The 14,195-nt window shown below is 39.8% G+C and overlaps 1 protein-coding gene across 1 annotated transcript in view; it reads left to right on the top strand.

The window, feature by feature from the left end:
- Positions 1-14,195, top strand: part of LOC128520545 (Fc receptor-like protein 5) — a 192,135-nt gene that overhangs the window by 128,511 nt on the left and 49,429 nt on the right. The window contains exon 14 of the mRNA XM_053494830.1: positions 7,779-8,045. Coding sequence (XP_053350805.1) covers positions 7,779-8,045 — 267 coding nt within the window. The remainder of the gene's footprint in view (positions 1-7,778; positions 8,046-14,195) is intronic.

Below are 14,195 nucleotides of genomic sequence, written 5' to 3'. Positions count from 1 at the left end.
TTTTGTCCGAATTTTCCGAGTGTCCAATTCCTCTCAGTCACTGGAGGCTCCCACATTAAGCTTCTATTGAGCTTCCAGTCAGTCGGGAGGGTCGCAGACTGACTCATGTGATGTCACCGACCATCTTTTCAAACTGCTCGCTCACGCACCGTTGGGGGCGGCGTAACACACTTAGAGGGACAGCGCCATGTAACGTCAATGTAGAGTCGTCAATGTGGGAGCACTGAGTACCTCTCATCCCTCTCCCCTGAGAGAGCTCGGCCAATCAGCTCTCTCTAGGCCTTGGCTGTGAGAGGTAACAGCATCACCCGGGGATCGAACCAGCGAACTCCGGATGATAGGGTGAGCGCTTTACCACTGCGCCACTCGGGGGCCTATATAGCCCATTTAACAATGGTCATTGTCTCAAAGCAGCTTCACAAAAATAAAATAAATATTTTTAAAAAAGAAAATTTTTGGAATAAGATGAATGAATGATGAATGAAATGTCTCTGATGAGCAAGCCAAGGGTGACGGCGACCGTGGCAAAGAAAAACTCCCTGAGATGGCAATAGGAAGAAACCTTGAGAGGAACCAGACTCAACAGGGAACCCATCCTCATTTGGGTGATAACAGATAGAGATGATATAACATCATGTGCATTGTGCAGCTGAAAGTTCAATATAACAGAAATTCTTTAAATTAACATGAAGTCCAGTTCAGCATAGGGATGAGTGAGCAGGTGCAAAGGGCAGATGGAGTTTGGATCACTGGAAGCACAGGAGCAGCATGTGTAGCTCCAACCATCATAAAGCAGAATCCAGCTGGAGCTGGTCCTTCTCTGGATGCCTTAGGAACCTCACGGGGTTGGCCTTTGTCTACTGAAGCTGGTACAATCTCCAGATGCCTCGGGATGTGTAGAAAAATACAGAACAGATGGAGAGAAATAGCGTGGTTGCCATTCAGGATAGGTGTATGGGAGTATGAGGTTATGGGATGAGTTACGCGTATGCCAGATTAAATACAGTAGATGCGTCTTAAGTCTACTTTTAAACTGGGAAACTGTGTCTGAGCCCCGAACACTGTCTGAAAGGCTATTCCAAAGCTTTAGAGCTAAATATGAAAAAGCCCTAACCCCTTTTGTAGATTTTGAAATTCTGGGAATTACTAGTATTCCGGAGTTTTGTAATCTTAAGGAGTATGGTGGATTATAGCGTATCAGAAGACTGGTTAGGTATGTGGGAGCAATTTAAAGCCTTGTAGGTAAGTAATACTATTTTGTAATTAATTCTAAACTGAACAGGTAGCCAGTGCAGGGATGACTTCTGATGATGGCGACACATTTTTATGTTTTAAATAAGATATGTTGGCATATTCACAAATCCAGACATTCGCATAGTTAACATTATCAGATTATAAGTTAGCCTTCTATCAGGTAATTAAATTAGTTTAATTTAAGACCATTTAAACCGAGGCAATGCCATGTCTTTTAAAAAGTCCTTTCATGCGCCATCTGGCGGACATTCAGTGAAGCACAACACATTTATTTAAATTCCCGAATGTTGCTTGCGGCAAGTCGCGGCACGCCACGTGCCAAATTGCGGCATCTTGCGGGAAAACACATGCAGTCTTAATGGCCACATCTGTAATATATTTATCTACACGGTTAAGACTGTAGACTGCCATGATGCAGGAAGTTTTCTCCCTTTTTCGATATCTCTTTTAAACTTTTGAAAGACTTTATCATCAATAAAGTTATCTGAGTACTCTGAGCTTTTTTATTTAATGGTTAAAGAGATTTTTGAACCAATTGATCTTATATCCAGAAAATTTCCCTAAACAATTAAAGGTTTCAAGTAGGTTACATTTTGGATTGCACCAAAATCTGAGAAATACAATAAAATGTCATCTGCATAAAGAGATATTGCATGCTGGGTATCCCTAATTGAAATGGAGCAAATCTGATCTTGTCTTATTTTTTTGAGCTAGAGGTTCGAGAGATAATGCAAATAACATTGGTGAGAGGGGGCATCCTTAACTCGTTCCTCTCAAGATATCAAATGACTGGGAATGTAACCCGTTTGTTGCAGTAATTGTGGTAATAAATTATTTGTACCATATTAATAAATTTCTCATCAAACCCGAATTTAATTAGCACCCTCCATAAACAATCCCAATTTAATATATCAAAAGCTTTATTTGCATCTAAGGATAAAACTACACAAGAGTAATTTTTATCTTTACTTTCATTAATTATCTGTATACTACTAATATTTTTTTGCAGCCAAGCAATGTGGAATAAATGTGGTAAATCAATGTCATGTAAAAATTTATCAAACTCAACCAAATCTATACTATCCTTAGGCTGATATAAATTTTTTAAATGTTCTGCAAAAGTGTTGTTTATCTCTCTTGGATTAGTTATTAGGCCTTTTGAAGGTGAATAAGGTGGGTGAGGTAAGGTAAGGTGAATAAGGTAGGTGAATATTATTGTATCAATAATAGCCCTAGCTTCACTTTGTCTCAGTTGTAAAGCCAATAACTTTCTGGGCCTTGGCCCATTAAAATAATAAATCTGCCGAACACTATGCATAATAAATAGACAGACATAGACATAATTCGTAGACAGAAATAAAAGCTATTTTCTTACTTTGAATACTTGTACAGAAATAGCTCAATTTGCCAGATTTATCATTACTACATTTTTCAATAACAAAAGGAAGGTTTTGTTTAATGAGTATAAGAGACCCCTTTGTTTTTGTGTTGTCACTGGACGCAGCAATGACTTTATAAAATTTATTTTGCATACAAGGAACATCAATTGCTTTTAGATGAGATTCTTGAACTAGAGTGACATCTACACAGTGTCTGCGCAAATTGTCTAAAAACTTTCTTTATAGGACAATTTAAACCTCTGACGTTAACAGATAAAATTTAAATATTAACCATTGTCAAAGAGACTGTAAACTTTAACTATATTGAAGGTCAAATAATGAATTGTTTTAGACATGACTTCTTTGATTGCACCTTTCGTTATTAACATAAAGGAAGAAATATATGGCTGGACGAAGCTCTCCCCTCCCCCATCCCCCCAACCGCTGGCTATTCCCCCTCTTGTGTATCGGAACCATGACAATATCATACATCCCACTGATCTGAGACCAACTTGCTCTCCCAGGTCTAAACAAGAAAAAACAAAAATGAACAGGAACAACAGAATTATTAAATACACTTTCAACTGAAAGCACACCGTTTTGCGTTAAACATTTCGAACTAGTGATGGAAGGATGAAACAGCATTTTAGCCCATTGGCAGGTTTATTCAAAGTAATGTGAATTTGCCTAAATCACACAATTCCACGAACAGTCCTACCAGTAATGATGGCTGGTTAATTATCTGGTCAATTTGTGTCCATCTCGTATGGACTGTCATCGGCAAAAGTCAGCTGATTTCTTGCCCGTGAAGTATCGGTGATGCAGTTGGAACTCCTCTGCTTCTTGTGGCGAAGAAAAGGACAATTTCTTCTCATTGTACATAACACGCAGGGTGACTGGGTAAATCAGAAATGATTGGATTCCTGCTTCTTGCAACTCTTTTCATGTATCAGCAAAGCTTCTCCGTTTTTGCGAGGTATGAGCACTGTAGTCAGCAAAGAATCTCAGCCTATTCTCACCATCCAGAATTGGTCCCCTCTTGCTCACCTCTCTGGCACCGTCTAAGATAGCCTGACGATCTTGATATCTCAGCACTTTAAAGATCATAGTGTGAGTCTCCGTGAATTCAGCAGTTAAAGATTGTTTGCACTTTCATCGCGATATGCACTGCGTTCTGGACAGCTTCTTCCAACATAGTTTGTTGCTTGGTCAATTGCCAGTTGAAGATTTCATCCGTTTCCCAGTCGGGGTTCTCACCGGCGAGCTTTCTTGTTAGCATCCATCTCGTTGTTAGAATGTTTCATTTAAATGCTTTGACCTGTTAAATATTAATAACAAGGGAGCATGCCAAGAGCGCTAAAGATCTGCTGCCATCACGTATGAAACATCACGTGATTTCAGTTAAAGGAACTCTTAATGCGTTAGCATACCAAGACATTTTGGCCGATTTCATGCTTCTAACATTGTGGGAACAGTTTAGGGATGGCCCCCTCCTGTTGAAACATGACTGCGCACTAGTGCACAAGAAGAGGTCAACTCAATTCAATTTTATCTGTATAGCGCTTTTATACCTAGACATTGTCAAAAGCTTTACACAATCAAAAGAAACTATGGAAGTTTATATGAAATGTGAGTGTGTATAAATCAAAGTGATCAGATTGTTCCTGATAAGCAAGCCGAGGGCAACAGGGAAAGGAAAAGTTTCCTGGGATGGCAATAGGAAGAAAATTTAAGAGGAACCAGACACAACAGGGAACTCATCCTCATTTGTGTGATAACGGATAACAGGGACTGATCTGCAGCCATATTGTGTGTTAGGCAGTTGGCAGTTTAATATAACATTTGATGTTTTTAAGTTAAAAATGGAGTCCAGTTTGTTATTTGAGGCTCAGGTAGACAAGTAGAAAATCCCAGTCCTGAACTATCGAGCGACTGCAGTTACAAGTCCTCAGAGAACACCTGTCAGCATCAGCTGAGGCGAGGACTATCTTCATGGTAGAGTGGAACCATGGAAGAGAGATAACAATTAGGTATGGTCACAGTCATGTAATGTATAAGGTGAATGTATATTTAATGCAGTGCAAGCAGGGACTCTGGCAGGATTAACTATGACAGCATAACTGAAATGAAGAGCCAGAAGGAAACACAGACATGAGATCTCCCTAAAATGTAAAGTGTAAATGTATCACTTCACCATCAACAAACTTGAGTGATCAATGAAAATGAGGAAAACAGCATCTAAACATACCAGTTTACAGTAAAACTCTTCGTCCATGAGTTTCCTAGTTCTGCTCCTTTACTTAATGCACATCTATTTACAAAATGTGAGACTGAATAAACAGGTTTTTAGCCTAGACTTAAACACTGAGACTGTGTCTGAGTCCTGAACATTAATTGGAAGGCTATTCCATACCGTTGGGCCTTTCTAAGAAAAAGCTGTGCATCCTATGATCGATGTAGGCCTGGCAGATCGTAAGACACTGCAGTTCACTCAGATACTGTGCGCAAGACCGTTTAATGCTTTATAGATCAGAAGCAATTTAAAAAAATTTTAATCAATGCAGAATTTTACAGGGAGCCAATGAAATGTAGATAAGATGTGCTAGTATCTTCTGGTGCTAGTGAGGGCTCACTCTGGACTAACTGAAGCTTGTTTATGCACCTAGTTTAACAACCAGACAGTAAGACGTTACAATAGTGCAACCTAGAGGTGATAAAAGCATGAATTTTTTTTTTTCTGCATCATTTAGTGAGAATATATTCCTTATCTTGGCAATATTTCTGAGGTGAAAGAAAGCTATCCTGGTAATATTATCTACATGAGCATCAAATGAAAGACTGGAACCTATAATCACATTAAGGTATTTTACTGTTGGACTTGAAACAGAAAGGCCATCTAAAGTTACAGTGTGATCAAAAAGCTTGTTTCTCACTGTATGTGATCCTATGGCTAAGACATTTGAACTTGTCAGGATTAGGCAGAATGAAGTTAATTAGTATTCAGTCTCTTATGTCCTTCACACATTGCTCAACTTCATTAAGCTGTTTTTTCTCATGCTGATGACACAGTTATATGTCTTAGCAAAACCAGATAACACTCACTCATCTCATCTTCTATACCACTTTATCCTGTATTCCGGGTCGGAGGAGGCCTGCAGCCTGTCCCAGGAGACTTTGGCGCAAGGCAGTTTACTCCCTGGACAGGCTGCCAATCCTGCCAATCGACAGTGCTAACAACTACGTACAGGGCCTTACCAGATAACAATGAAAACTAATACCATGCAAACGAATTATGTTTCCCAGAGAAAGCATGTAAAGGGAAAAAAGCAGTGGGCTTAAAACTGAACCCTGTGGAACACCAAACTCCACTAGAGAACATGCAGAATACACACCATTTAAGTCTACATACTGATACCGATCGGTCAAATGGGATCTGAGGCAGGAGAGGGCTGTACCCTCAATTCCTACTACATTTTCTAATCTGTGAAGAAGAATACTATGATCAATGGTGTCAAAAGCTGCACTGAGGTAGAGTAATACAAGCATGGTTACACAACCTTGATCAGAGGCCAATAAGAGGTCATTTACTACTTTAACGAGTGCTGTCTTTGTGCTATGATGAGGCCTAAATCCTGACTGATACAGTTCATGTAAGCTATTTCTATGTAGATATGAGCATAGCTGCTCCGCTACTATCTTTTCCAGAATCTTAGAGATAAAGGGGAGGTTTGATATTGGCCTGTTATTGGACAGCTGCCAGGGGTCGAGGTCAGGTTTCTTAATAATCGGTTTAATAACTGCTAATTTAAAAGATTTTGGAACATACCCAATGCTGAGTGAAGAATTAATTATTTTCAACAGGGGTTCTGTTATTGCTGGTACTATCTGTTTAAGAAAATGTGTCGGTATAGGATCTAATATACAGGTTGATGAATTTGCAGAAGAGATAAGTGAAATTAGTTTATTCTCTTCAAGGGGAGTAAAGTACTCTAGGTTCCGATCTGACATGGCTAGTTTAACATCTGCATAAATTACATTGTTTGGTTTCAAAGCCTCAATTTTATGCCTACTATTTACAATTATATTATTAAAAAAGTTAATGAAGTCCTTACTATTACACAATGTTGTTGTGGAGATTTTTGAAGTGGTCTTATTTCTGGTTAATTTGACCACGGTATTAAATAAAAATCTATGATTATTTTTATTATTTTAAGTTCAAGTAGGCTTTATTGTCACTTCAACCATATACAGTTAGTACACAGTGAAACGAAACAACGTTCCTCCAGGAGAGCTACACTAAGAGATTTTTTATAGTTCAGGATGCTCTCCTTCCATGCTATTTAAAATACTAACAATTTAGTTTGATGCCATTTACGTTCTAATTTCCGAGCTGTCTGTTTTGAAGTGCGTGTATGATCGTTATACCAGGGAGCGAGTTTCTTATCTCTAACTGGGAACTGTGGTAAAGGATTGTCTCAAGGCACAAATCTGGGGAAGGTTACAGAAAAATATTTCTGCGCTGCTTTGAAGGTCCCAATGAGCACAGTGGCCTCCATCACCTGTAAGTGGAAGAAGTTCAAAACCTCCAGGACTTTTTTTAGAGCTGTCCGGCCATCTAAACTGAGCGATTGGGGAAGAAGGGCCTTAGTCAAGGAGGTGACCAAGAACCCGATGGTCAATCTGTCAGAGCTCCAGATGTCCTCTTTGGAGAAAGGAGAACCTTCCAGAAGGACAACCATATCTGCAGCAATCCACCAATCAGGCCTATATGGTAAAGTTGCCAGAGAGTCTCATCAGACCTGACAATTTTGTTTCTCATGGTCTGAAAGTCCTTCAGGTGCCTTTTGGCAAACTCCAGGCATTCTGCGATGTGCCTTTTACTAAGGAGTGGCTTCTGTGTTTAGAAAGATGAAGGATAAACAGGAAAGACAACACACTATAATTTAGACATGAGTTAATAGTGTAGAAGTGAATTTTTCTTCATCAGTAGTGATTGTATGTAACAGAGTTTAATCATTTACATGTCAGCAGATTTACTGTATTTACACTTTGTGTTTACATTAATTATAGATCCAGTTTAAAAATTTTACTTGTTAAAAATAATAGTTTGGGGAATGTATTAATATACATTTCTTTTCCTTACAGTGAGTCCTAAACCTATGGTGATTATAAGGCCTGATAAACAGGTGTTCTGGGGAGAGAGAGTGACTTTCAAGTGTGACATACAGAGAGGAGGAGAAACTGGGTGGACATATAGCTGGTATAGAGACGGTCACACATTCTACCCATACAGCACAGCACAGGAGTTTACAGTCTCAGATAATTATTACTACAGTGGTGAATACACCTGCAGAGGGAGAAGAGACTCTCAGCTCTCACAGATCAGTGATCCTGTTACACTCTCTGTATCAGGTGAGTGTGTGTGTGTGTGTGTGTGTGTGTGTTATTACTTATACATGCAACATACAGTATACAGTATCACTAGTTTCTGATTTTCTTTTAGATTTTATTGTATGATAAACCAAGTCTCATTATTATGATTGTACAGCTCCTTATTTCTGTTTACTCACTTTTCTATCGTAAAATAACCAAATCATTTGATCTGTAAAGAATCACCACAATTTATTATACATCAGTGTGACACATTTTTCCATCAGCTTTTATTTACACTGTCAGAAAATAACACATGAGAACCAATTCCTCTTCACCTAATAGTCAAGCTGATCTTACTGTCAGGATTTTACACATTTATAAACAAAAAAATATGTAAATAAAGTTTCACTGTTGTGTTTTTACAGTAAAGAGTTAAATGACTGAATTGAATTCGATAATAAAAACACAAGTGTAGGCAGCATGATTTAGAATGTAACGTTTAATTTATTAACCATAATTTGAAAAAAAGTTAATTCACAGGTACTATCGTTTAGACTTTACACTTCAGCTCAGTCATTAATGTCATGCTCGGGAAAACATACTGTATATACAGGCTTATGCAAAAGTTTGGGCACCCCTTAATAAATAACAGATTTTGGTGATTTTTTTTAATTGAAAAGATGTTAACACAATCTCTCTTGGAAATGGAAAAAAATGCACAATATTTTCAGCAAACATTGATCCATAGTAACTTCTTAATGTGCATAATTTGAACAAAAATAAAAACATTATGGCACTGTGCAAAAGTTTAGGCACCCTAAGAGTTCCAGAGTTTCAGATTCTTTTTACAAGGTTCAGACTTTAATCGGCTCATTGGATCTGATGCGTGGCAACAGCCACGTAAATGCCAATCTCAAAACTTTACAAATACTTTGAGTCTTCACATTTTGTGCACACACTTGTGGACACTCAACAACCATGGGTTCCTCTAAGCAGCTGTGTAAGACTCTGAAAATGAAAGTTACTGATGGCCACAATTTAATAAAAAGTAATTTAATAGTCACAATGCAGGAGAAAGCTACAAAAAGATAGCAAAGAGTTGTCAGCTTGCAGCTTCCAAAGTGGGAAATGGAATTAAGAGACAGCAGTTCAAGGGAACTGTGGAGGTCAAGATGAGATCTGGAAGACCAAGAAAACTTTCGAAGGGAACTGCTCATATGCTGGTCAGAAAGACAAATCAAAACCCCCATTTGACTGCAAAAAACCTGCAGGAAGATTTAGCAGATTTAGCAGACTCAGGAGTGGTCGTGCACCGTTCCACAAGACCTTCATGGAAGAGTCAGCAGAGGAAAAAACCTTACCTGCGTCCCCATCATAAAATCCAACATCAGAAGTATGCAACAGAACATCAGAACAGAACAATCAGAGACCCAATCAGAAACCGTGGATTACTGCGGAAGTGCGTGCACTTCTGAGGACCCGAGACTCTGCCTTCAAAGCGGGAGACAAGGTGACGCTTAAAAGAGTGAGGGCCGAACTTTCTCAGGCCATCAGAGAGGCGAAGCGCGCACATGCCCAGAGAATCCACAATTACTTCATAGACAGCGGCAACACACGGCACATGTGGCAGGGCTTACAAGCCATCACTCACTACAGGACTACATCACCTGCCTGTGACGGTGACAGCTCCCTCCCAGATGCGCTGAACAACTTCTACGCTCAGTTCGACAGGCAGAACGACGTGGCGGCGAGGAAGTCCACCCCTCCTCCGAACGACCAGGTGTCTCACTACAGCTGAGGTGAGAAAAACTCTACGCAGAGTCAACCCACGTAAAGCTGCTGGACCAGACAACATCCCAGGCAGAGTGCTCAAAGAATGTGCGGAACAGCTGGCAGATGTTCTTACCGACATCTTCAACATCTCTCTGAGCAGCGCCGTCGTTCCCACGTGCTTCAAGGCCACCACCATCGTCCCCGTGCCCAAGAAGTCTACTGTGTCCTGTCTCAATGACTACCGTCCAGTTGCACTTACACCCACCATCATGAAGTGTTTCGAGCGGCTCGTCATCAAGACCCTGCTGCCCCCCTCACTGGACCCACTGCAATTTGTGTACCGTCCTAACTGCTCAACGGATGATGCCATCTCCACTACACTCCATCTTGCCCTCACATACGTTCGAATGCTGTACATAGATTTCAGCTCAGCATTTAACACTATCATCCCCCAACAACTGATTGGGAAGCTGAGCCTGTTGGGCCTAAACACCTCCCTCTGAAACTGGATCCCGGAGTTTCTGACCAGAAGGCCTCAGTCAGTACGGATCGGTAACTGCACCTCCAGCACCACCACACTGAGCACTGGGGCCCCACAAGGCTGTGTGCTTAGTCCCCTGCTGTTCACACTGCTGATGATTGTGTAGCAACACACAGTTTAAATCACATCATTAAGTTCGCTGATGACACGACCGTGGTGGGTCTCATTAGCAAGAACGACGAGTCAGCGTACAGAGAGGAAGTGCAAGAGGCTGTTAAAGACAACAACCTGTCTCTGAATGTTGACAAGACAAAGGAGATGGTTGTTGACTTTAGAAGGACACGAGGTGACCATTCTCCACTGAGCACCGACGGCTCCTCTGTGGAGATCATTGACAGCACCAAATTCCTGGGCGTCCACCTGGAGAAGGACCTCAGCTGGTCCCTCAACACGAGCTCCCTACACAAGAAAGCCTAACAGGTTCTCTTCTTTCTGAGAAGACTGAGGAAGGCCCAACTTCCACCACCAATCCTGACTACCTTTTATAGAGGAACTATCGAGAGCATCCCGAGCGGCTGCATCACTGTCTGGTTTGGGAATTGTGCCATCTTGGACCGCAAGACCCTACAGCGGATAGTGAGGATAGCAGAGAAGATCATCGGGGTCTCTCTCCCCTCTATTGAAGACATCTACACCACACGCTGCATCCGCAAAGCCACCAGCATTGTGGCTGATCGGACACACCCCTCTCACACACACTTCACACTCCTGCCATCTGGAAAAAAGGTACCGAAGCATTCGGGCACACACATCCATTTTTTCCACAAGCTATCCGTCTTCTTAACAAAAAAGGACTGGACTGATAAACACATACACACACACACACACACACACACGCACACACACACAAACATTATCACTCCGCTTAACTCAACTACCTTAAAACAATGAGACTAATCAACACAAGCGCAAACACACTGACCTACACCACCGAACTATCGTACACACCAACCTGTAAATGCTCTTTTGCACAATATTCATTACTGGACTACTTTTTGCACTAACTTTTTTACTCTTAATTTTTGCTGCTACACTGAAGAATGTTTACAGTTTCTCCACTACCTTTCAACTTAACGCCTCAACACCATATTATGTTATGTTGTGTTTTGTCGCACTGTCACTTTGTTGTTGCTTTTGTTTGCACATTTGCACGTGCACGTGTTGTCTGCTGTCTATAAAAAAAAGAAAGAAAAAAACCCTGTAGATAGTCTTCCCCAGATAGTTAGTTTTTGTTAATTTATGTTATAATTTATGTTAGGTCAATCTGTTTTGTCTCTGCTAGCCAGCTAACTAGGCCTCTTAGTTAGCTAGTTTAGTTTTTCTGTTAATTTATGTTGTAAAATTATGTTGCATGTAGCACCTTGGTCCTGGAGGAACGTTGTTTCGTTTCACTGTGTACTAACTGTATATGGTTAAAGTGACAATAAAGCCTACTTGAACTACTTGAACTTGAACTACAGAAGGCTGATGCGCTTTGGAAACAAGTGCTGTGGACTGATTGATTTAAAATAGAACTTTTTGGCCACAATCATCAAAGGCATGTTTGGAGAAAAAAAGGAGCAGCATTTCAAGGAAAGGACACCTTGCCAGCTATTAAGCATGGGGGTGGATCTATCACGCTTTAGGGTTTCGTTGCAGGCAGTGGCACAGGAAACATTGCACAGGTCGAGGGAAAAATGGATTCCACTAAATAGTAGCAAATTCTGGAAGCAAACATCACACCATCTGTAAAAAATCTGAAGCTAAAAAGAGGATGATGCCATCTACACACACACACACAAGTACAAGGGTCATACAATAAAACCTAAATAACTTAAAATCCACTGTGGAATACCTCAAAAGGCGAAAGCTGAAGGTTTTGGAATGGCCATCACAGTCCCCTTTAAACATCATTGAAAATTTGTGGGTACATCTTAAAAGAGCTGTGCATGCAAGATGTCCAAAGAATATTACAGAGTTAGAAGTCTTTTGCAAGGAAGAATGGGAGAAAATCCCAAGTACAAGAATCGAAAGACTTAGCTGGCTATAAAAAGCATTTGCAAGCTGTGATATCTGCCAGAAGAGGTGTTACTAAATACTGATTATGTAGGGTGCCCAAACTTTTGAACAGTGCCAAAATAATGTTTTTATTTTTTATCCTTGTTCAATTTATATGATAAAAAGTACCTATGCACCAATGTTTGCTGAAAATATTGTGCATTCTTTTTCCATTTTCAAGAGAAACTGTGTTAACGTCTTTTCAATTAAAGAAACCACAAAAATCTGTTATTTATCAAGGGGTGCCCAAACTTTTGCATAAGCCTCTAAATTATGTACAAAATAAATTACATCACTGCAACATTTACAATCAACATTAACAGTAACTCTTCGTTAAGCAGACACAAACAAACACACACACACACACACACACACACACACACACACACACACACACTTTCCCTGTGCGCGCTCTCTCTCTCTCTCCTTTTTTTTCTCTCCTGTGAACACAAAAACACACCAATAAATAAAGTTACTAAAGAGTCACAGGTGAAAAGCGTTAGATGTTTTCTGCCCTGTGCTCAGTAGATCAGCAGATTTAGACCTGATGATGTCACAGCTATTTGTGGACTACAGGAATTTTGCTGTCAGGCTTTGATTGATGCAGTTTTCTATGCCATATTTACTGAGACTTAACTGATGCCAGTGTTGGGCATCTCTGAGCTCCTGTAAGTGAAAGTGTGCAGTTAGAATTTCCTTTACTGTTTACTAACTAGTGAGAGAGAATAAGCACTGACTAAAATGTGAAAGAATAATCGGTTTAAAAATAAGAAATTACTTTCCACTTTAATAAAATGTAATTTAATAGTCACATTACAAACTGTGGGATTCTGGGAAAATTGTATGTGAATTTATGCTTAAAACAGAATTGAACAAAAACAGAACCATGTCTCAGTTACTCTCAGTTTTCGCCCTGAACTTAAGTCAATTTTCCTTCATGATGTGACTCAAGACATGAGTCATATTCATCTGTTCAACAGGTCCTTATTGAATTTTTTTTAAATATGTAATAAACAATTCTAAATTGGATTCATTTTCATTTTTATCCCTTTTGTATTTAAACTAAATTATTTTTGTTACTACTACAGTATGTTTAAAAATAAGCTAAAGCTTTACTTCTGAATGAAAGTGTGTGATGCTTACATCTAAAGAAGGTGTGTTTGATTCACACACTCACAACACACATCTGTGCTCATCTACACTGTGTACTGTAAATGACACACGGACATCTACAGAGTGTCATGGCACGCCAGGTCATGCCCATATCTCAAGTAACGTCATAATCACCTGCACACTCCTGATCCATCCCTTTCCTTGCTTTTCACCGCCTCATTCATCGCTCCGAAGACACCAGTTCTAAATTCTGGATCGTCACAGCTCCCTATTTAACACGTCTTCAGACAACTGAACAAATGAACACCAATGTATAGATTTGACACAATGTTTATAATCATGATGTCTAAAGGAAAACTATCAGTAACCACAGAGACGTTTACACTTGAGTTAAATCAGGAACTTCATTATAACGACATAATGTTACAGACAGATTGTATAGGAGACGTACGGTGGTCTAGAAGGTCAAGGCACATTTCTCTTGTGTGTGTTGTGTCCCTAATTTATTTTTGTATAGTTCCAGTTGCATTTGTGACCATTTCCCAGTGTGTGCTCAGTATAATGTGTTTAAGTGCTTTAAGGTGGTAACACTACACTGTTTTATTGATGTTTAGGCAAAACAAAGTTAAAAAGATTATTTTTTAAAGTTTACCAATAAAGATTGTGTATTTTTGCTGTTTGTGTTACATTTTCCATAATTAATTTTACAGTGGGAGCCACGTCAA

This window comes from Clarias gariepinus, chromosome 1 (assembly GCF_024256425.1).
Source record: "Clarias gariepinus isolate MV-2021 ecotype Netherlands chromosome 1, CGAR_prim_01v2, whole genome shotgun sequence".
In the NCBI taxonomy this organism is placed as follows: Eukaryota; Metazoa; Chordata; class Actinopteri; order Siluriformes; family Clariidae; genus Clarias; species Clarias gariepinus.
This window is presented reverse-complemented; position numbering and strand designations above follow the sequence as displayed.